We start from the raw sequence: 25052 nt of genomic DNA on the forward strand, positions 1-25052 counted from the left end.
ATCTGAAACTTATTTTGGAAAATGTGTTTCTACGTCTTTTTTTTACCATAATGGTTGTTGGTAAATAACAGTTGCAAACCCCTCCTATAAATTCTAATATTTCTTGTTCAAAATATCATAAAAAATTTTCCTTCCAAACTATTTCTGAAGGAAAAAAGAATTGTAATTTTTCAGTGTATAAGAGAAACTAGGTATAACTTGGGAGTGATGAAAATACCCTTGAGTGATTGCACTATAATACCATTCAAACTATTTTCATATCTCAGCCTATTAATGCAGGCAGTTTTCTCACGGCCTCTCAGAAAATCTATTTATACTGTGTCTGTCTGAACAATATGTGACTGAGAATGTTATTTATTTTACTTTTACATCATACTGGGAAGTGTTCATTGCCCTCTTTTAAAGAAGCATTTAGAACTTCCTGTTTCTTGTGAAAGAACTAAGTTTTCTTTTAAATTATGTGCAGAGCTGAATGAATTTGGAGGAAAAAAAACCTCACTTTTTTAATAACTTGCTCCAAAGAGCAGCATTATTTGTTAAACAAAGCAAATAAAACTTTTTTTTAAATAACTTTTCACAACAAACCTTATGAAAACCATGCAGTATGTATCTAGTAAGCAGATCTGCCTGCTAATTTATGAATGCTCATGAGCCTTGTGCTTTCCTCTGTGTCCATCCTAAGTAAGCTACATAAGCCTTTAGATATGCCTGTGACAGCCTTTACTCTTCTGCTCTTATCATACTCTGCATAACCCTAGAACTACACCAGAGCAGCCTAGCTGAAATATTCAGGTAAAACCCTGTCTGGCAGCAGTCAGTGAGCAGCCAGATTGCTTTCTGTGTCCTCTGTGTGACTTACAAGCGGAAAGAAGTCTAATTCTTAATGATGCAATCCCCGTGTTCAATCCACTCTATCTGTAATGTAGAATTTTTTAAAAAGCCCACTTTTTAAATTAAGAAACTTTGAACATAGATTTTGCTTTGTAGCAATACTGCTTCTTTTTTCTAGATGTGACTGAAGAAATTTCTCAGTGTGAGAGAAAGTAGAAATAAATATTACCCTGTGGTGGTGTTCAAGCATACCTGTTTCTTCAATCTCTTCGGTGAATAATGGGAAAAGATGTAAGAAAAATATATGTCCTATGGAAAGAAAACTTAAAGTGATTCAGTCTGGTGAGCAATAGGCATAGCTTGAATTTTAAACCTTCTCCATCTAGCATTCTCCTTCCCCCTTTTTCTGTGTTATGTTGTTTTTTATTTTCCCCTTTAATTCATTTAATACTTTTATTATTCACATTCTACCATATGTGAATGATAAAAAATATATGAACATATATTTTTTTCACAAGAGGTGCTCATTCCCAGATACTACTCATTATTTATAAAACTATGTGCTAGAGTGTAAACTTTTCAGATATTCAAGGGATGCACATTTTTGCACACATCAGTGTCTTACATCTAGTGTCATTTAATACAAAATTAAATGACTATTCCATTTCCATATCCATCCACCAAAAATGGCTTTCACAAGAAAATATCTGGATTGCAGTTTCTTCAGTGCCAGAAAACCTCTGCTCTTACAACTCTACAGTTCTGCTGAGCTGCAGTTTTAAAGTTGCCTGGCTATTCTTTCTTGTGTACAAATCATATAATTGTGTGTCCCAGTGTCAATAGGTTTCCTCAGTAACTTATTTAATGCTTATTTAAGTGTTTGACACTGTCCCACATGACATCCTTATCTCTAAATTGGAGAGACGTCAATTTGATAGGTGGACCACTGGGTGGATAAAGAACTGGCTGGATGGCCGCACACAAAGAGTTGTGGTCAATGGCTCAATGTCCGGCTGGAGACCTGTAACGAGTGGTGTCCCTCAGGGATCAGTGTTGGGACCTGTCTTGTTCAACATCTTTGTCGCTGACATGGACAGTGGGATTGAGTGCGCCCTCAGCAAGTTTGCGGATGACACCAAGCTGTGTGGTTCGGTTGATACGCTGGAGGGAAGGAATGCCATCCAGAGGGACCTTGACACGCTTGTGAGGTGGGCTGATGACAACCTCATGAAGTTTGACCATGGCAAGTGCAAGGTCCCACACCTGGGTCAGAGCAATCCCAGGCACAGCTACAGGTTAGGCAGAGAAGAGATTCAGAGCAGCCCTGTGGAGAAGGACTTGGGGGTGTTGGCCAATGAGAAACTTAACATGAGCCAGCTTCAGTGTGCGCTTGCAGCCCAGAAAGCCAACCATTTTCTGGGTTGCATCAAAAGGAGCGTGACCAGCAGGTCGAAGCAGGTGATCCTGCCCCTCCTCTCTGCTCTTGTGAAACCTCACTTGGAGTATTGTGTGCAGTTCTGGTGTCCTCAACATAAAAAGGACATGGAACTGTTGGAACAAGTCCAGAGAAGGGCCACAAGGATGATCAGGGGACTGGAGCACCTCCTGTATGAAGATAGGCTGAGAAAGTTGGGGCTGTTCAGCCTGGAGAAGAGAAGGCTGCGTGGAGACCTCCTAGCAGCCTTCCAGTATCTGAAGGGTGCCTATAGGGATGCTGGGGATGGACTCTTCATTAGGGACTGTAGTGATAGGGCAAGGGGTAATGTGTTAAAACTTAAACAGGGGAAGTTCAGATTGGATATAAGAAAGACGTTCTTTACTGTTAGGGTGGTGAGGCACTGGAATGAGTGGCCCAGGGAGGCTGTGAATCCCTGGGGGTGTTCATGTCCAGGTTGGACAGAGCCTTGGGTGACATGGTTTAGTTTGAGGTGTCCCTGCCCATGGCAGGGGGTGTGGAACTTAATGATCTTAAGGTCCTTTCCAGCCCTAACTATTCTATGATTCTATGATTTCTGAGTTCATGTAACCCACTTCAGTTCATGTGAAAGGGGTCTACAGTTTTTATTGTACCACAGAAGAGGAAAACCCAGGCTCAATGGCACTGCACATCTCCATAACTTCTTACTTCAGACATTTTAAAAGATATGAGCTTTTTGTTTTCTACCAAATTAAAGAAACCAAAGTTTCTCTGAAATAATATATACTTCCTATGAAATATTTGCCATTGATCTCTGTAAGGGTAAAAAATGCCTCAATCAGTGGATTCTAAATGACTGTTGTAAACCCTGATATAGTAGCTGTGACATATGCTTATATTAAATTTTAATCTTAAATATTTACACCAGACAAACTGAAAAAATCCGAATCTGGAATCCTTCAAGGGGAACAATAATCAAAAAGAACAGCTTCTATAAAAGCAAAGATGATACTTGGAAGAAAGAAGGAAGACTTAACACATCATCTTCTGGTTGAAACAGTATAAAAAGTGACCAACTTGACGACCTGGCTTTTTTGTAGACTTCAGAATAGGCTGAATCAACAAACATGATTTCAGTCATTAAAAGGCTAATTTCTAAATACCTCCTCAGGGAATATCAGTGCCAAAGCTCTGGAAGCTAACCTAAAACTATGGATAGTAACATTTTATTCGCAATATTTTTGTCTATCTTGGTGTACTGATTGTGTGGGCACATCAATTAATGCAAGCAGAACCCAGCAAAAGTAGCCAAACTCCATTGTGTCTTGGAGGCAGAGTAAGAGATCAACAACAAAAACAAGTGTATAACCTGCACGCTATTTCTGAGCACTGTTCTACATTTAAGAGCAAATTAATTAAACTGTACATCTACTTCAAATTTCTGGGGCAAAAGATCTTCTGAGACTGTGCAAACAAAGTCTTGATTTGTGAACTGTTACGTTGGATTCTGATGCAGGAGAATCATCCACTGGATGTACATCTTGTTTTGTTACTGTAAGCCAGGTAAGACTGAGGGAAGGCCAGGCATTCAAATAATTCACCTCACAATTCATTAAAATGTGATTATAAGACCACAAAGATGTAGAAATCCTTAGCAAGCTCCAGGATACTCTTCATGGACAGTCAATGTCATCATTTTTCCATAAAAAGGGAAAACAAAAAAAATATCTACAAGATATGGTAAAGTCATCTCAGATAATTTGCAGTTTTCGTGTGGTAGGTGGTATGGTGCCTTTGTGTTGTATATAAAGGTGGATGTTTTCTCTTTTTCATATATTTTAGAAACATGTAAGAGAACGTAAGAGAACATAAGAAGTTTTTTCAAAAAAAAAGCTGTTCCCTTTTTAAAAACCAAAACCAGGATTTCCTTTCCATTTGTTAAGGCTGAAAATAAGCAAAGCTTTAATTAATTTCAAGGACAAGGTGATCAGACCAGGAGTAAATAATTCTGAAAATTCTTTACTGTCAATAAATATCTCCATAAAGATAAATGCACAAAAATTTCTAGTGTAGCAGACAAGACATAAGAGGATGATTGCCCCACTCTTATAGGCTCTGGTGAAACTCATATAAAGTGTTAGGTAGCCCATTTTAAGATTAAATTAAGAGAATCTGAGAGAGGATATATGAATCATCAGACGATTGGGAAAAAAATTAAGCAAGAGGAATGGTTAGAGGATCAACTGTTGCTTAGAGAAGTCTTAGGAAGAAAATGATGACACCTCAAGTGTGGAAAAGGTTGCTATGAAGAAGACTGAGATGAGTTGTCCCACAAGAAGTAGAACAAAGAGCAGTTGGCTTAATTTACAGCAGAAACTCATGTTGTATATTGGGAAAGCTTTAATAACTGTAAGTAGAGCTGAGTAATAGGATCCAGTGCTGGGAAGTGGGGCTCTCCTGGATCTGCCTGGGCGCAGAGAAAAGAAACAGGCACAGGGGGAGAAGCAGCATCTTTGAGAAGTATTTTAATGGTGCCACCACACAGCAGGAAGATAGACTAAATAGTCATCGTTGTTGTTGCTCCTACATTGCTATTATTAGTGTGATTTTCATGGCTTTGTCACAAGCTTGCAGTGAAATACCACTACAAGGAAAATGTGTGCTGGAGCTTCTGTGTCATGGACACAGCAGCAGTTCATATACTGTAGTATATGTAGTTCATATACTATAAGGTGCTGCTGGGTTATCAGCTCAAAAATATATCAGTGTCAAAAGATATTACAGACCTGCAACCAATGACACCTATGTGTCTTAAGGTAGAATATACTTTTTCTCTGGAAGTTAATGGAACCACTCTATTATGCTTGGCAATGCTGTAAACACTGTCATGTTTACTATGTAATATATGTCTGCTAATGACTAATGTACATTTAAATAAAAGAGATGTGGGACTCCAGCTTATAGTTACTCTTACTGAAAAATCTTATTGAGTTAAATAGGAATAAAATACATGTGTTTTCATAGAAATTACTCAAAACCCAAGAGAACCAAATAATGAATGAGATTCTTTCAACAGAATTTTTACATGGAACAGGATGTAGAACAGAACTGTATAGTAAGAACATAATTTTCCATTAATTTTCCATTTGCTTGTTTTGGCTGTTTTAAAAATACTATACAAATGCAATTTGGGTTTTGTTAAATACTTTTGGACTTTTTCATGCACACAATTCACACACTCAATTTTCCTATCTGATAATTTTGTGTCTTTTTCTCTTCAAAGAGCTGGATGAATATAAAGACAAGCAGACAAGCAAGAAGATATTCTAATAAAATAATTTGATGCTTAAGCTTCTAAATAAAAATGCATGTGGCTATAATGTCATTTCTTATGGTCACAGAGAATATCCTTCTGTCCAGTTACTGCCTCTATTGAGTATACTGTTCTCCAAAAATCAGAGGCTAGAAGAATTAAGAAATTGATGCAGTTTTCTGTGCCTTTACATAATTATGATTTGATAGGTCTTGGACTATCTCTTGGACTTCAGAAAAGCCAACACAGAAATCTATAATTCAATAAGCAATAGATCTAAACTGAAATCAAGCTTTTACACTAAGATAAACCTGGGAAGTCTGGGCAAAGGGTACAGTGTGGGTCAGAGGCTGGTAAAAGTGTTGCCTATGGCAGACCAATCACTTCTGTTCACAAGCTTTATACAGACAAAATGAAACTAGGGAAAAAAGAGGACAAAGTCTAGAAACATCATATTCAATTACGTTATATTTTGTACTACTTTGCTATGTAATTGCCAGCTGCCCTGACTCAAGAATTTATAGTCATAGTAATCATAGCCTCAGCACAATATTTTTATAGTCCCACTTAGCACCCAGCACAAGGCTTATCTCTACTCAGTTTCAAACAGCAATTCCTTCTCCTTTAGAGTTCAAAATGGCAAATCCTTTTTTTAACTGGACAAGATGAAAATATACACTTGAACATTTGTTTTGGTGAAAAATGGCAAAATTCACATTTTATTTTCAGAACAGGCAGAGCAGCTCTCAGACTGTTAAGGAAGCTAAGATCAAGCCACAGTAAATACTGTACAAACTTTCCTTATAAAGCAGCAATTTGACTCTGTGTTTCCTTGATGAAAGATATCTGATATATTTTTTTTAAAGCTTCAGAGTTGAAATATAAGAATGTGAATTTTCATCTTCTACAGCCACCGATCTTTTATTATAAACAGAAGTTCATATTATTCTTTCATTTTTAAAAAATAAAAACTCCTGAGGTATAACCTTATAAAAGGAGCCATAAAAAAATAATGATCTCAGGCAGGGTGAACTTTCTTTCAAGATTCAAAGAATAGTTTTAAAAACTACAAAACCATTTTGCTGTCTCCAGCATATTTGGCAGTTACATTTCATACATTTTGTATTTTTTTAGTGCCACCAATTTTGTTCTCTTTTAATCTGCAACATACTGTAATAAATTATTAATTCAGTCTTTGAATAACAAATTATGTGAGGAAGTTTCTCACTTTGGAAAATAACACCAAATTATCTCAATGAACACAAAATCTGAGAGGTCTTGGAAAGACTTGCAGGAAGGAGGGGGAATTTCAGTAGATGGTGGGAGCTGCATAATTCTGTACCAAATTCATATTAAATGGCTGTCCTATAATATTTGCGGAGAGGAATCGAAACATACTGAGAAATAAGGCAATGAAGTAAAGTGGTGGCAAGGGATGAAATAGAGATCGAACCCCAGAGCAACACATCTTGTTGTCATTATAGCTGAATAGTTGAGCTCATCAGACTGGTCAGGCTGTTGAGCCTCTCAGCCTGGCAATGCCATATCCTTCATGGCATGGTACTGCTCATAATGAAAGGTATAAAAGATCCCAGTGACTTCAGGTAACTTCAAGTTCAGTACTTCAAGCCATGGGAAAAAAAAAAAAATGTATTAAGGTTTTCTGAATGCTAAGTAACCTTAACTTGCCCCTGCAAACCTGCTGTAATCCATAATCCAGAGGTTTATTCAGTTGGAGCAGAGGGAATTCAACATCTTTGGGACACAAGGAGAAATGAAGTTGCAAAATGGACTGTAAACCACATAGATTTCTGTCCTGGATGTGTACTTGACAAATAGATTATGATTATTAAATAGGTACTTCAAACTAAATAGTAGGTGTCCTTTAGGCTAAAATATAGCCTAAATTAAAGCCAAAGTTTGATAGGTGAAAAAAAACAAAACCCACAAAAAAAAAAAAAAGAAAAGAAGGCTTTTGTGAGGCCTGAAATATTGTCCAAAGTCCTCTAAATTATTAGAATTTTCTTGGATGCATTTTTAAAACCTGTTTTTCTCCTTTCTATTTTCCAATTTGTAAAAGAATTTGTTATTTTTGTGACTTAGTTCTATTGCTTCTTTTGCCAAATGTTTCTCATTTTGACGTAAAAATGGCATTGCAGGCTGTGAATCGGTTGCATTCAGTGTGAACTCTTCTTTGGAGAGATGAATTTTTTTATTTTGATTGAAAGATAGGTAATTTTTCTTGCAGAACAGATTCAAACAGTTTGGAGGAAACACAGGGTACAGGAACACTATTGAAGACCTTTAACAACATGACAAATGCCTTTTTCAACCTGTCCAAGTCTCAAGGTCCAATTCACAGTGGTTTGGTTTTATAAATGAAGAACAACCTTTGAATAGGTCTTTGCTTGCAAACATATATGTGGCATTTTCAGAGACAAGCTTTCCATCTTGTTAAAAAGAGCTTATAGTTTCATTTTGAAATATTTTATTTAATTTTTACATGTAAGGCAAAACAACTCCATCCTTACATTTAGATGATAGATTCAAACTAGTTCAATATACTGAGATTCTCAGAAGATTTTGATTGGTGTGGGTGCCTGGCTGTTTTCTATGTCCATCCTCCAGTGCGTTATACAATCCCCGATTTTCAAACACTGCTCTTCAAAAGTCAGATCTATTAGAGATATTTGAAAAACTGTCAGCCACTTTCCCAAACCTTGACTTAGATCTCAAAGGGTTTGAGTTCCTGGTATATTATGGTAGATGATGATGAGTCAAGAAATTCAGTGCCTAAATTTTGAAATGGCATAAATCACAGGATGTTGCAATTTCAATAAAATTTTATGATTTATGGTCTGGGGGTGTGTGCCAGCATGCTTATAAATTCATCTATTGAATACACAGATCTAAAAAGAAAAACCCAAACAAAAAACATCTAAAACCCCCCAAAATGAGACAAATATATGCAAACCAATAATACTCATTATCACAATTTAACTTTTAGTCAGTTGAAATACAATGGACATGTATGTTATCCTCTAAATGAAAATGTAGCTGGTCTTTTTGGAACAGAAAGTTTCTCCAAGAACATAGTATGGAACAAAGAAGTAACTGAATAACATGTTGCAAAGAAGGAAATAAAACAATAATGTTGAAAAAAGATAGCCTTCTTTTTTTTTTTTTTTTCTGATTACCTGGAAACATTCTACTGTACTTTGATGGCTGAAGGAACTGAAGTTTCTACATGTAGAATTAAACTTTGTTTTATTTAGGAAACCTCACTATGTTTTATCCAGGTTAACTATAGAAAATTACTGTTGAAGAGCATCAGTGCAATTACTTGGTCATCAGAAGAATAAAAGTAGAATGTGCTTTAAATAGTAGTAAAAAGAAGGCATATATCTGGTTAATGCCAAGTTAAAGTGAATGTCTCTTCAAATGCGTAATGGAATGCAATGGATATTTTGTAGACTGCTTCCTGAACAGTACTGTAACATAGAAGTGTGTGATGACTGATGACCCCATTTCCAAGTGACATTGGAAGAAATCTGATTCTATATTGATAGAAAATGGTGTTTTAAATATTCAAGTTTTTTATTATTTTTTTATTATGAGCTATGATTTATTGAAAAGATTTATGTTCTACTTTTCCATGTCTTCAGATCAGGCAAAATTTGAGTACAGTGTAATGTCTTCTTGTGATCACTTCTCCATTCTAAATACTAGATAACATCTATGCTAATTGCATTCTGCTCCCACATCATTATTTTTATTATGTTTTTAAATTGACTCAAATGCACATCTTTTTCATTTGAACCCCACAGGACACACCCTGTTTAGACAGGGCTGGTTCTCATGTAACTCATCACCAATACACTTTAAGATTCTCAGTTCTTCTTTATAGTGAGGTTACACAATATAAGCAAAACCAGTAAGTTTTGTGATGTCATTGCATCTTCAAAGTCACCATTTCATATGTTTAGCTGAAGTTAGAAATTATGTATTTCCTCAACAAATTGCCAGTGTATAAAGGCGAGCATTTTAATGCACACATAGACACAAATGCTGTTGTAAAGGTCCCTTTTTTCTATTCCACTCCTTTTTTTCAGGACTTTCCTCAGTAATGCAGTTATTAGCTCCCCCTGAAAAAGTTTACTGCCTGTGATGACTACACTGAAAATCAAGAATGACCTGTCCATTCACATGTTTTTCATAATCTGGGAATAGGCTGTTCAGAGCTGCACAGGATGTGTCTCATTTCGTATGCTGGTTCATAACCCCTGACTAACAGATGACATGCAAGAAGTACAGTTCCAACATCTGCATGAATTACTGTCATCCTTTTCTAGGGCATTGTGTAATCCAGCTGGGATGACGAGGTTTGTCCAGAGCATGATCTAAGGGCCATTGAAATGAGAATCAAGGTTTGGATTTTTCATCTGAACCTTTGAAATGGTTGGACTGCAACTCAAGATACTGCAAAATATGAAGAACTGCCAAAATCACATGAAACAGCTCCTCTTACATAAACTAATCCTCTCTTCTCTCCAGTCATCACTGCCTTTTTCATGGCCCACATTCCCAGTGACACACTTTCTTGGGAAGGTGGCTACTACGAGGGAGCTTTAGCCTCCTGGTAACTTTTCTGAGGGGCATCTGTCAGCAGACTCTTTCCTTCATGTATGAGATTTTCTGGAGGGCAGGAGACTGTTGGCACTTGCACAGAAGCCAAGCAGAAACAAAATGTAATGCTGTCTATCACTGAAATGCAGCAAGTGGAGCACCTGACTATACCTGAGAGGTATATCAGTGTGTGCAACAGCACATGTTTTCACATACGTTTTCTTTATGATAAACTAAAGGTGAAGAGGTAAAGTCAAAGTGAGGTTCTGGTGTCTTTGGTCCATAATCACTTTTGCCTCACCCATCTAGGGTCTCTGGAGCTGGGAGGATTCAAGCAAAGCCTAGTTTTACCCATTTGCTGGTTTTTTTTTTTGAGGGAGAGAGGCAACAGTGATCTCTAAATGTATGTTTATTCTACAAAAGCATGAGGAATAATTAGGATAGGCTTCCTGCTCAAGGGTGAAAGGTAAGTTCAGAGCATTTGAAATCATCATGAGTAGTAAGACTACATTGATACGTGGCTAGCTTCTGCAGCTGCTGGATACACCTGCACAAGAAAATTTGATTCAGGAGAGAATAGAAATGCCAGCAGAAAGGAAAGCCAGTGTTGAGTCCATTAACAGATTGGACTTTCCAAAGAAAAGAGACCGAAGTAAAGGATGTAATCACACACTGGATACTTCAGCTGAAGATAATTTGAATTTGTTTCTGACAGTGACCTTGTAGATCCCACAGATTCCCTTCAGAAGGAGCAGGGGGATGACTATGAGGGGTACACACTACATTGCCTGGCAGAGTGGGAAAGGGAGAGAAGACAGTGAGGGAAGAGACTATTCCTTCAAACAGAAGGCTCTCTCTTTTGAAGTTTTGTTGTATTTAGTTCAAACAGTTATACAAGAAGTGCTTTCACAGAAAAATAATGGTACTGGTAGCACACACCCAAAATCAGTAAAATCAATCTTTTTGATCTGTAGAGATGACAAGAAGTTCAGAACTATCATTTGTGAGGTTACAGAACACTGAAGGAAACTTTGGTACTGAGAACATCCAGAAATTATATTTCAGCCTTTTTACCTACTTTGTCAGCCTGTACCTAGGTCAGTATTTGCCTGGATCAATGTTTGCTAAATTTGGGTCAGTATTTACTTGCATTTTTAGTAGAGGAACTCCACTGCTATGGTAAGAACACTTTACTACAGGTGACTGGAAGAAATTACTGTGCCTAGTGTAGAAAGGAGAGGAGAAACAGGCAGTGGTATATTAGAGAACACGGAGAATGCCATGCTAGTAAAGCCTAAGCATCAGATACAGGGGAGGTGTAGAAGGTCCCTGAGAGACAGACAGACAAGGAATCTGATTCAACCCTTCCTGATGGAGATTGGCACTTACCTGGCTTGTTCATGAGAACTTTGAGACAGGTTTGCCTGCCCCTCTTCTTTACCACAACACCACTAATCATTCTTTGATCATCAAAGCTAGGATCTATTAGAAGGCAGCCCAAGAAAAAATACCTTTTTCTGTAGTGGAAACTTGGAATGAGGAAGACCCTAAGTCTCTGGGCCACCATGTTCCTTCAGGACAGACACTGTCCTCCTGCTTTGGTTTTCTTTTGGATATATTCTGGATTGCAATAAAGCATACCTTTTTTTTCTTTTTTTTTTTTTTTTCCCCAGGCTCCCTAAAAAATAAGCCTTTCTCTCCATGCCCAGGGGCAGATTATGTCAGCTCCCCATTCTTCTGAGGAGTCTGCAACCTGTGCTGGCAACACTGAATGCTTGCCTGGTGCCTCTCTCTCAGCCCAGCCACACTCTCCAGGAGCAATTCCCCCAGGGTATGTTTGCTCCCTACATGGCGTCTGTTCATCTCCTTCCTGCAGAGACTTCCAATGGACCCAGGCAGAGCAGTCAGCGGCAGGCAGGCAGGCTTCCTGTCCTCTCCTACCACTGACCTTTGAAAGGTCCACAAAATAAGCTGTCAGTAAATGAAGCAGATGCTATCCATCAAAATTTAATAAAAAGACTGTTATATAAAGTAACATTAAAATGCAGTTGCCTGTAACTTTCTGGGAATCAATATTAGGAGCAGCATGTAGCCCTGTAAGTTTGTTAAATTAGAGTAATAAAATTATCTAGAAGCCAGTATTGTTCTAATAATTATTATTTTTGTATTGACTAATCTGTAGTCAAAGTAGGTCAGATTAGGAAGGGGAGCTTGCCAATGCTAGGCCCTGACTACAGTCATGGGCCTTGAAATTGTATAATGATTTCATATTATTGTTGGGTTGGGGTTTTTTAATAGTTGTTTATCTCCTGAGTAACATAGCAAGGGGCAAAGAGTGGGGTTAAGGGCACCAGAAAGGGTTCCACATTCCCGTAAAATCATGGAAATGTCTCATAAGGATTAATAGAGCTCTGCACCAATATTCAGTGTTGCAAGTCCTCTCCCATTCAGTTGTTCAGTCCTCCACATACTCCACTTTGCACTTCAGGAGGGCATGAATGCCTAACATTTTACCTATTACCTATTTACCTATTTGCCTATTTAACATATTACCCTTTTACCTATGGCTATTAACCTATTAACCCCTGGTATAGGCAGCATAAATGTTCTCATAATTCCTGAAGGTAGTAACATTTTCCCCCTCTGAGCTACTTGGGATGGACTTCATTAAAGAGAAAGCAGGGAAATCCTCCCTCCATGGGCAGCAGTTCCTCCACAGGCAGACTGAGAGTCCCCAGTCCATCCAGCAGGAACCCTGTGCACCACCTGTTCCCACCTCGATCTTCCTGCCTTTGTTTGACTCTTCCTAACTCACAAGACAAAAAAGAAGAGGAGGTGGCTGTCCATCCTCTCCTGGGCCTTCAAAGAGATGACTTAGCTATTAAATTATATCATCTTTCAACCCCATAACAGACACCAGAACAAATGTATTATAATTTTACTGGGAAAGGGTATGAATGGGTTTTGTGAAACAAACTGACAACAAGTTTACCCTGACCTGTTCCTCATCAAAATCTTGCTTTGAAATGTTTTTAAACACCAGATGCAGCTGGTGACCAAGGTTCAAATAACTGACATTACTAAGATGCAGCCAAGATTTCAGCAAGCCTCATGGCGACACTTCTGGACAAAGATAAGGCTTTGTTGTAAGCATGAAAGCTTGGAATATCACTAATCATATGTAGAAAAATGTCACAACAAAAATCGTTAGCAGTCTTGAATCCAGTGAAAAGGCAGAGGGAGCAAGTTATCTCAAGGACTAGGAGTGAATAAACGATCCTTAACTTTTAGAGTGAACTTTATAAAGAAGCTATAATGTAAGATATCTGATTATACCTTTGGGCTACACTGACCAAACCTATCAACTATTCTACCATGTTTTCTTCCACCAAAAGGGGACAATTATGAGTTGTTTTAATGTCTCTTCTTGAAATTAAATGAAGAGAATAGATAAAATTTTCATGAGTTTATTGTGTTTCTAAGAATTCAGACTTCTTTTAAACATCATTTCACATTTTACAGGCTTTAATTTCAGATTTGCACCTGGTCTTAGCCTGGGGGCAGAAATAAAAGGATACAAGTCAAAACACAGAGGCACAAGCCTCCAGTATTTAGATAGGACAACTAACAGCAAAGGGAAGCTACACATGTTCACAATGTGTTTTTAATTGCTAAATAAATAGCAATTATTGTGTTTGCTCTCAGTTTGCTAGGATTTTAAAATTTTGCAGGAATAGAGAAATCACATTTTAAGTTCCGTTGATATTTCCATCAAACCAGAAATTGCTAAATTAAAATATAAATTTGAACAAGTAGGATGCATTTTTCCTTTCATGCTTCAAAAAAATCTTCAGTCTCTTAAAAAACCCAGAAAACCAAGAAAAAACACCCAGCCCCAAAACCCAATTAAAACTAATTTCCCTTCTGCTTTGCTGTCCTGGTAAGAAAGAAGTGAAAAAAAAGCAAAGTTTATATAAACCAGTTCTAACCACGAATGCTAGAATTGTTCTAATGAAAACATGATTTTCATATATGTATAAAAAATGCAGTAGTTTGAAAAAAATGCATCAAAGCTCTATTATTAGCCAAGATAATAGTATATTACTATGTACTATGTGGTTTGACAATAATATAACAGAAGCAAAGGCAGGTTGATATCTGTTTAAATAGTTTTACCTAAAGGTACCCTTTTTTTTTTTTTCTGATTTTAATCTCTACTTTGACTAACTCCAAATTTAATTTTATATTGTTTCCTTGAATTACAAATACTATAAACAAGAGGAACAGCCAAACATTTTTCCCAGTAATGAGTCAGAAAAAAACCCAAAGTTAAAACCAAAAAAACTTTCCTGAATGTACGTTGTAAGGACATAAAATAAGTAAGATGAATTACAGCTAAGAATCTGTCTTATAGTGTACAAGTAGTTTAGGATTCTAAACAGACAAAAAAAGAAAACAAGCAAATGAAAAAGAAAAAGGAGGAAAAGAAAGCAAAAGAGCTGATAAAGTTTCTGGCTACAATACAGGAGACATATCATTACCATATGATCTAATGTGGGTGTCAGCCTGGATTGTGTTCATTGAGAGAAACCTTATTTTTTAACTGTGCTATGGAATAGAAGCAGGAGGGTTTTTCCACCAAGTGACAGTCACTGAGCTGAACTTACCCCCTCCTCCTTTCCACACCTGCAAAGCCTTTTGCCTGGGTTGAATATTTAGTTTAATTGCATCTCAGCTTTGAGAGCTCCTGTTGCAAATCCCTGGATTAAAAGGTACGGTTTTTCAGTAATTCTCCTGAACTATGCTTCACTAATAAAACTTCAGGCAAGTCTACGGCAAGAACTAGTTGAATTTTAAGAGAAGTGAGGAAGAAATCCTGCTAAATGTTTAGCAATGTTAAGTTTTGTATCCAGCACTTTTGTTTCTTGGGAACGTGAGAATACATTCTCAAGGACTGTGCAGATTTCCTACTGTTTATTTGACTTTTCTGTTTCTTGTTTTGATTTGTATAAGCACTGCTATAGTCCTTTCTTTTTCCTTACTGTAAACTTTTGCAGCAGTATATTCTTTGTTTGCAATCCAGTGTTTAGAATCGGTGATGTAGTAAGTGTAAAAAATGTGTGAGTACTTACATTTCTGTTTTAAATTGCACTACGTGATTTCTTTTTCGTTTGTATTTCTTCATTTGTATTCCAAACATTAATGAATATAATTTCAGTTTCAGATAAAATAATATGTAGTAGTTAGTTAAACGGGCTCAGTGTATGCCTTTGTAATGTTAGAAAGTGCTATGTTACAGTGTACAAACAAGGGACTTACATTTAAAGAAAGTTCCTACAAGTGAAATAGTAGAAAATAAAATTCCTGGAGCTGAAACTCCTGTTGAAAGAGTTTTAATCTCTTTAAAACTTCCAACTCCTCTGTTTGCACATTTAGACTTTATTACACAAAATGGGTAAAACATGCAGTGTAGGGTTTTGTTGGTTTGGGGTTTTTTTGAAACTGCATATATAGTTTAATTTGTCTTTTCTAGCATTTTAAGAGATGTGTGACAGTAGGTGAACTAATATTTAAAACTTAATACAAAGGTAAACTGACAAGAAGACCACCAATACAGCGGTGACGTGAACTGATGAAGCATATTTCCAGTGGTATTTTAAACTGAAATGTGGCCAAGTCTATGGTATAGTTTCCTCTGTTTGTGGAAAAGTCTTCCTCATTGTAAACACATAATTAAAGCAAATTTAAACAGTTATGTCCTGCAGACATAAATATTGTGTCACAGACCTTTAAGGATTCAGATTCCACTCCCCCACCCCCCTACCCCATTTCTTTTTGTGAGCAAAATGTAAACATTTCTTACTAGTATAGTTTTGTATGTCTTTTTCTCTGTTCATCTACACATGCAAACAATAGGAACAGATACATGTGCTTTCTGTGCAAATATCAATATGAATAAAGATATGCAGACACAAATCTATTCCTATTTCCTGATTAATAGTTTGTGTCTGTTATTTTCTCTGCTGTGTCCTTAGATTAGATAGTTGATAGCCTTTGTTGTCCTTTACACACAGTTCTTACTGATATTATTCTGGTTTTGACAAAACCTAGACCAAAGGAAAAGGCCTAAGACAGGGTTTAACTGAGATAAGTAAAGTCCTCAATAGTAATGTGAAGAAGATGTAAAGTGTAAAGACACTTCCATAGTGTGTTTACATTGTTTTGGGTTTTTTTTCGAGGGGTTGTAATTTAACTCCAGGACAAGATCCTGATTGTGCATTCTTAGGAGGGATGGTGCTTCAGCAGTGACCCTGGGGGAAGAGAGGGGGGGAATACAAGCAATTTTAAGTATTTAAAAATATTTTTTAAATGTATGAATACATAAAAGAGATCTGGGGAAGCTCTTTAAAAAGTCCTGATTGCCAATGTTAGTGTGCAGCATTCCCAGTGTTTACTGAGCATGTTAATGTACATTCTGAAAAATGAGTTGTACTGGGGTAATGTTTTATTGATCATTTTCATAAGGCAGATAATTATGATGAATAGTGATGATTTAGCAAGTTGTCCTCCCTTTTCAAAGTATTAATGTATTGCATTGTTATTTTACAACAATTCATACATAATAATCATTATTTCAAAAGTCTTGTTTTAAGATTAAACCATGGTAAGATCTCACCACCACGTATTAACACCAGTTTGCTGTGACATCCTTTCTTGTCTGCATGTACCCTGTGTGCATCATGGGGATGTTGCTGGAGAGGGGACACAGCCCCAACATTGGGGGGGGGGGCCAGGGCAAGAGGAAGTACAGGAGGATGGCCCACACAAGGAGACAGCCTACATGCACCAGTTTGCAGAGCACTGAGTTGGGCTGAGAAGATACGTTAAAATGCTGTGACCCTCTAGCTGGCATTAGGGTCTGTGAAACCTCTCTGTGCATGCAATAGGTAATATGTCTGCTCCAGGAATGGAAAATGCTTTCTGATCCAACTAAGAAACCAACTGTGTCTCTTAAAGAGGCAACAGAAGTGGTGCTTTCCTCCATAGGAATTCACATCGAAGTCTTTGGGACATATGAAGATGCTAGAAATCCATCTTCCTGTTAGGTAGATGACAGGAATATAAGCTATGATTTTAAAGCACTAGCATATTTTATAAGGTAACCTTATCATCCTTTCAAGACTGAACCCTAGTTCAGAACCCTAGTCTGCAGGACTGCATTGTTGGCATATGTAGGTAGAAATTCATAAAGGAAACTGAACCCATGCACAATATAGATGGTATCTAATTCCAGGACTGTGTTTTTTATTTATTTACTAAGCACTCCTGTTAGAACACCTGGATGTGGTATTCTATAAAGCGAGGCCTCAATATACAGCTCTTACCCAATATCAGCTGCCCATGTAAGTCATCTTACCTGGTGGGTTCCATATCAGTGTAGAGAAGGAAACAGACCTCCTCCTCTGCCTCTCCCCCAGACTTTTTATCTTTCCATTAGTCAATATGGAGCTGAGAAATGCTATACCATGCCCCTAACTGTTAGATAACCTCTGCTAGAAAAAAAATTAATCCCAGCTGACACCCAGATGAGCATTTTGGAAGTTATTGACCTAAAGAAGCAAGTGGATGTTTTTGCTTTAATTACAAAGAGCAACACCTGTATTCCAAACGATGCCATCTATTTAAAATAAAAGGTTCCTAATCACATGGCTAGTTTGCCTTTCTGCCATTTAGAAACTTGAATGCAAGGTTTTTTTTGTGGGGGTTGTTTTCAGACCCATGAAGGTTTGCAAAAGATTACCTTTCTTTTATGAAATAAATAGAAAAATGAAATAATTTTCAGGACATTAGCTGATCTATACTGCCCTGATACAAAGCCTGCAAAGAGCTGATTTGTATTTTTGTTGTGTTCTTAGCCCTCAACAACATAGGTAGCACAATGTACAGTGTGTTGAGATGCATTTAAGCCTATGTCATGAGAACATGTATTTAAGCAGTTTTCCTTGTTAATGTCTATTAATGTAATGCATACTTGTGTAAAATTGCTCCTTAGCATGAAAGTCTGCGCTGAAGTGCTGTTAGAAAAGTATGCTGAAAATACTAAAAGTATCAATTTAAGTGCTTATACAGTGCAAAGCAGAGGATTTTAAGGGTACATTATTTATATCATAAAATCCCCTAGGGAAAAATCTGGAAAGAAAACCAAGACTATCCAATATAACACAACATTGTATTGCATTTTATTGTGCTGTTTAAACTGGGAAAGAAGTATAGCTCATTTAAACAACTAAACATCTTCCCCCCTCTGTCTCCACCCCATCACTAAACCATACTCTTTCTCAGTCAATTTTACTAGGCTATAATTTCAAATACACAGCAAGCTGGCACTTAAAAAAAAAAAATTACTTAAGACACGAAATACTGCATTACAGTGAGTTTGGGAAACTCAGGTTTGTCTCCAGGGGACAAAATCATTGCTATGAAACAAATGCTAATGAAATCAAATAGACTGTTAAGTTGGCAAAAAACAGACACATGGAAAATGTGGCTTATTGTTTTGACTGTTTTGCATAACAAAGTTGACAGTGCTGCCTGGTCCTAATAAATATTACTCTAAATATGCAAACAGATGTGCTTACAGTTGTCTTTAAACTGTTCTGTAAAAGCTTATTGACAAGATGTTACCAGTCTCCTATCACATAACCGTCCTATTTTCATTATTCAGTTTTCATTTATTGAAAGGAACAGTTATGCAATTGGTGGATATGCTGCACCTCCTTCAGCAGGAACTGTGCAGCTATGGGAAACTGCTACTTTTGTTGTAAATCTCCTGCTTTGATCCGTAGGTTCTGCCTGGAGTCGATGAACTAAGCCATGAAGCTGGCTCTTCTCTTCATCCTACTGCTGCCAACATGCTTGGCCAAGCCTTTCCACCAGCAGGGCCTCTTTGACTTTATGCTGGAGGATGAAGGATCTGCTGATATGCCTCCAACAGACGATCCTGTCATATCTGGATTTGGACCAGTGTGCCCCTTCCGCTGCCAGTGCCATCTTCGCGTGGTGCAGTGCTCTGACCTAGGTAAGCCCAAGAGTATCTTCATGGGGTGTATGCTTATGTTCTAGCCACAGATTTGCAGCTCAGTCAGTGAGGCTGCTATGCACTGCCACTCTGTTACTGGGTTTTTGTCACAGAAATATGCTATAGCCACCGTTAACTGGAACATACTATATGAAATAAGTCATAAAGCCCTGATGAGATGGACATTTGTTGTGACCATGAAAAATGTTTGATATTTTAATGTACATTTTGTGTATGTACATTTAATTTCTTTTTTTAAAGACTACAGATTTCTGCTCAGAGAAAATAACTTTTCAACGTTATTCCTTCAAATGAATATTAAGTAAATTCAGTGAGGTCAGATGTTGGAATGGAAATGTTTTAAAAGGTTCTAAATTGCACGGTCTGAGTTCCAACACCCTTAATCATACTGTCTAGTACCTCAACATAAAAATCATCCCATTTCGATTGGAATACATGAGCATGGAATAACTAACCCTGAATCATATATGTTGGAAACATCTTTTTGGAGGAAAGAGCTTGGAAACACTCCAAAACAATGAACACATTTTGGAGCTCTTTATTAAATATCTTTCTTAGACATTGCTCAAGCTGAAACCATGAGAACCTTTCTCAAAAACTCCCCTTTCTCCCCCATGTACAAGGGCTTGTCTGCAGTCAGACCAGCAGGATGTGATGCCATGCCTGCCATCACTATATTTGACTTTCCTGTGCAGAAATCTCAAGTAATGAGGTTGACTTCAGTGAGACTGCTCTTGGTTTAAACCAGTATTATTCAGTCTCAGAGTGTGCAGTGCAGAAAATCAATTAAAATTGGTTTTGCTCAGAAAGAAATTAGGAAATTTATTCAGTGGACAGGTAAATAACTACTCGTATGACTTTATAGAGATTATTTTTTTAAAGTCTTCTCTCAGCTGTTTAAGTGTATAAATGGGTGTTTCTATTTCCCTATGTTATAACACTGGCTTTGATAATTAATATAAATCATGGCACAAATCCACCACTTAAGACCTGGGTCTCACTGTAGTGGGTGTTGTATAATTACAGAAAGAAGGGGGAAATATTAGTTACATCCCTAGAAACTTCTGTGAATTTATTAAAGCAAGCCACAAAATTACGCAACAGAGATGTCTGGCAAAGACCCAGTGAACAATGTAAGCCAAGTTGTACAAATGAGGACGAACTAACCTAGCCATGCATTCATAAAGCTTTCACAGTACTGTCCCTGTTGAGAGATACTTTTCTTTTTTACTATTTAGGTGCCAGATAGTAGCAAACATGGGCTGAGGACTAGGGAGGATGTGGCCCCACATGCCATAAAGGTCTTAGGTTTTATTGTTGTTACACTGGCTAATGCTGATGGAATTTAAGTTATTTTGGGAACTTGTCCCCTGTCTGCTTCAATTCTGCAGAATGTAAGGAGCTTTTGCTTGGTAAAAAAAGGTAGATATGCATGCAGGAACCCTTTGTTTCTTGTACTTGCTCCCATGTTCATTCAGTTCTCTTTCGTACACATGTGGGTTCAAGAGGGTTGTGCTACAGTCCACTGCCTACAGCTGCTTCTGGGTTAAGAGTCCCATACTGAGAAGGAGACTCAGAAAGATCTCAATTAAGGCCTCAGGTCTGTGTTTCCCAGATAACGTTGAGAGGGGTGATAAGAAAGAGAGATATTTTCAGCGTGGTTTAAACCCACATGCTGCAGATACTGCAATAAAAAGATAGTGCTTTTGAAGTAGTTAGGCTGATAACATCCAGCCTCTGGGCATGGAGGAGAAGAAATCTCCCTGGGCTTAAAATATGCAGCCATGAAAAATACATAATATTTCCCTAGAAGAGCTCAAGGAATTAATAATCATTCATAGTTCCCCAGCCTTCGCATTAAGTTTCACCCATCCTTGTCACATATGGCTATGACAGCTCCTGATGGGTTGTGGACTAAATGGGATGCTCACCACGGTGCAGGTCCAATGGCTGCCCTTGTGAGCAGGGACAGCTGTGTTTGCTGCTCACAGACTAATCTGCCCTCTGCTCTTTAATCCTTCATCTTTAAACCTATTTGTTAGACTCAGACCAAGTCAGATTTACCTACTGACTTGAGGAAAGCTGGGAGCTGACCCCAAGAGCTCAAATATCTGTTGCAAACTATGGACATCTTGCCAGGATGACCTAGCATGCTCCTGGTCTGAGGGATGAATGGTGTTTGGAAAACAGTGACCAGGAAGGCATTTTCATGGGAGCCATGAAACTAGCAATGACAGTCCCATGTCCCTGCTAACGACTGCTCCTGGACTGTCTTTCACTTCAGCTCTGGGTGTTTCTGACCCAACCAAATTAGCTACTTCTCTCCCCTAGAATTATCGAATTTGGTCATCTAGTCCCATGAGCACTAATTGAAGAAAAACTGCAGGCAACAGCATGACTCCTCCCAGGGATAAATTAAGAACTTACTAAATCAAGTCCCACAAAGTAAAGTTGAAACCCTGATTAGGATCCTTTCTCCCACTCACTTTCTGTCATAGGAGACTCTTTACAGCCATGAGCTCCTGGGTGCAGAGGGCATGTCAGAGCAAGGGAACTAGGGGACCTTAACATGGGCTACTTAAGGGAGAAGTCTCCTTTTCCTCAGCATGATTCTTTTAGTGTTCAAAGGGACATTTGCTACTTGTAAACTCTGGATTTGTAAGGAAAAAGGCAACTATCTGACCGTTATGTGAATAAACCACAGGAGAACTATCACATCCAAGGTTCAGTGATCAGGTTTGCCATCTGTCTCGTGAGATTTGGATGGAAATAATAAAAAAATAATAATATCCAAATTCAATGAAAACATTAAAAAAAAGTCTAGTGTTCCAATTGTGCTTTTATCAGCTAAATTTTTGCATTCCTGTTTTTTTTTTTTTAGCTTCAGTAACATCTTCCTAGGCATATACCACCAACTTAATTCATTTTGCCTCCAAGCCAAGAGCTTAGTTAGCAGGAAAGAGAATGATGTCTCCTCACACCTTAAAGAAGAATTCTCTCTAAGCTAAAGTTACTGACAGATCAAGAGTAGAGCCCCATGTGCCTGCCTTGTAGGAGATGTATTACCTTTGTGTAAGAGGCTCAAGGATCTCCAGGAAGGCCACTGAGGGATCTGTAAAAGCATTGCCATTTCTGAATTCACCTACTGTTGCTTAAAGGGAGCCACAGGTTCACTTTTCAATCAGTCCTAAGAATAAGGCACTACTATGCTATAGCAGGACTTTCCATAGAAATCACAAACATCTCCCTTATTAGCACACACTACAGGTGGGGAGTAGCTGTCATAGCTGGTCAGAGGGAGCTTTTCGTGTTTTAAATCATAAATACAGGGAAGATGTGCACTTAGTTGGCCAGGCAAACATGCCTTGTAAAAGCCCTAACAAGGATTAACTGTTCCATTTGAAGTCTCATCCTCCCAAAGGGAGTCTTAAGAAAAGGTTCCTCCCACAGTGCCCTGGTAGGCAGGAGGATGCATACGTGGTTACTCAATCCTGCAGCGAATACAGAATGCTCCACAAGTGAGTTCAGAGGTGGTGGTCAGAGCTTTATTTTGCCTTCATGTAAGTCTGGCAGCCCCTTGCAAATTGAGCAGTGTCAGTGTTCTGCAGGATACAATGAGATCACCTTCCTTAGAGACTTCACAGGACGTAAGGGAATCCCTACGTCCTGTGAGCATCCCTGGAGCTTTTGTGGTCTCCAAAAGGTGTGCAAGCTATGGATGTCAGTAATCAAAGTTCAAGCAGTATTGCATCTTAAACTGGAACCCTACTCACAGCTCATAAATGCAGGGGTTCGCCAGCTGTAAAGAAGGGTATATTAAAGCACAGCATGGGTTTTGGAGTGTGTGTTTGAAAAACTCTTTGAGATTAGTGGCTGAAAAGCTCACAGATCTGTGAAGCGTTATTACTGGGATCCAGTAGCATGAAGCAGTTTATCTCAACACGCACAGTGTTTAAACTGTATTAACTGGTGGCTCTTCCTGATCCATGATAATGCGATAACATCTAATTTATTTGTTGACAAAAGATGATTTATTTCATTGTATAAAATCTTCCAGAAACACCTGAACATCCATTTTCTAATCATAGAATCATAGAATCATAGAATCAACTAGGTTGGAAGAGACCTTTAAGATCACCAAGTCCAACCATTACCTCATCACTGAGGGCCTCATCTACACAGTGTTTGAACACTTACAGGGATGGTGATTCCACTGCTGCCCTGAGCACCCTGTTCCAATGCCTGATCACCCTCTCGGTAAAGAAATTGCTCCTCATATCCAATATAAATCTCCCCTGGGGCAGACTGAGGCCGTTACCTCTTGTCCTATCACTTGTTACTTGGGAGAAAAGACTGACTTCCACCTCACTACAGCCTATTCTTAGGTAGTTGTAGGGAGCAATAAGGTCCACCCTGAGCATTCTCTTCTCCAGAAAAGGCCCCCCAGTTTGCTCAGCTCTTCCTCATCAGACTTGTTCTCCAGGCCCTTCACCAGCTTCACTGCCCTTCTCTGGACCTGCTTCAGGACCTCAATGTCTCTCTTGGAGTGAGGAGCCCAAAACTGAACCCAGTATTTAAGGTGCAGCCCCACCAGTGCCCAGTACAGGGGGACAATCCCTGCCCTGGCCTTGCTAGCTACACCAGAGCTGATACAGGCCAGGATGCCACTGGCCTTCTTGTCCAACTGGGCACAAACTGGCTCCTGTTCAGCCACCTGTCAACCGACACTCCCAGGTCTTTTTCCATCAGGCAGGGTTCCAGCCACACCTCCCCAGGCCTGTAGTGTTGCATGGGGCTGTTGTGACCCAAATGCAGGACACGGCACTTTATCTTGTTGAACCTCATACCACTCACCACAGCCCATCGATCCAGCCTTCACATCTCTCTGCAGAGCCTACCTACCCTTCCTACCCTTCAGCAGATCAACGCTCCCACCCAGCTTGGAGTTGACCACAAATGTAGTGAGGGTGCACTCGATCCCCTCATCCAGACCATCAATGAAGACATTAAACAGCATTAGCCCTAACACCAAACCCTGAAGGACACCACTAGTGACTGGTGGTCAGCTAGATGTGATCATGACTCTATTTGGGAACCTCATCTGTCATTATATATGAAATTATCTCCTTTGGGTTATACCTTGATTTGAACTTCTGTTTTCAACATAAAATCTTTTTTAAAAAAAGTAATACGTACCTCACTGATTATCAGTTTCAAGCATTTTATCAATTCAAGAAAAGAGATAAGCACTTACTATTGCATACTTAGCTTTAGAATCACTGCCATTATTTAAAAGTTTACCAGTCTTTCAAAACCATATTTTTAAAGCTAAGTGTTTAGCTCAAAATCTTACAGGTTTCTACATATGTAATAAGACAAAGCAGGAAATGTTTAAATGATCCCAAATTAACAAATGTAATTTTTAAATTAAAAAGTTTTTGTTCATTTACATTATAATTTCTGAGGTTTTAGGACAAGTTATTCTATGCTTTACACGTATTTTCCTTTGAATAATACGTATTTCTAAATAATATGGATTTCTATTAATTTCTAATAATATGGATTTCCTTCTAAAATATGCTTTACACATATTTTCCTTCTAATAATAAGGATTAGAGGTTTATTCCTTCTGTGTTTAGTAGAAGAGGAGATTCTCATGAAATACCCAGACTTTGTTGAACTAGATCATTTAACAAAAATATCATCAGTAAAAATGGGACCATAAAAAGCATATTGTCACATACTGATAGCATGCTCTGCATCAC

The 25052-nt window shown here is 38.2% G+C and overlaps 1 protein-coding gene across 1 annotated transcript in view; it reads left to right on the forward strand.

Moving 5' to 3' along the window:
* The first annotated feature begins 14742 nt into the window (after positions 1-14742).
* DCN (decorin) overlaps positions 14743-25052 on the forward strand; it is a 41812-nt gene continuing 31502 nt past the window's right edge. The window contains exons 1-2 of the mRNA XM_061351307.1: positions 14743-14959; positions 19034-19266. Coding sequence (XP_061207291.1) covers positions 19062-19266 — 205 coding nt within the window. The 5' untranslated portion in view covers positions 14743-14959; positions 19034-19061. The remainder of the gene's footprint in view (positions 14960-19033; positions 19267-25052) is intronic.

Source organism: Neopsephotus bourkii, unplaced genomic scaffold (genome assembly GCF_033783945.1).
Source record: "Neopsephotus bourkii isolate Nb327-2 ecotype Australia unplaced genomic scaffold, CSIRO-AGI_Nbou_v1 NB_567, whole genome shotgun sequence".
Lineage (NCBI taxonomy): Eukaryota > Metazoa > Chordata > Aves > Psittaciformes > Psittacidae > Neopsephotus > Neopsephotus bourkii.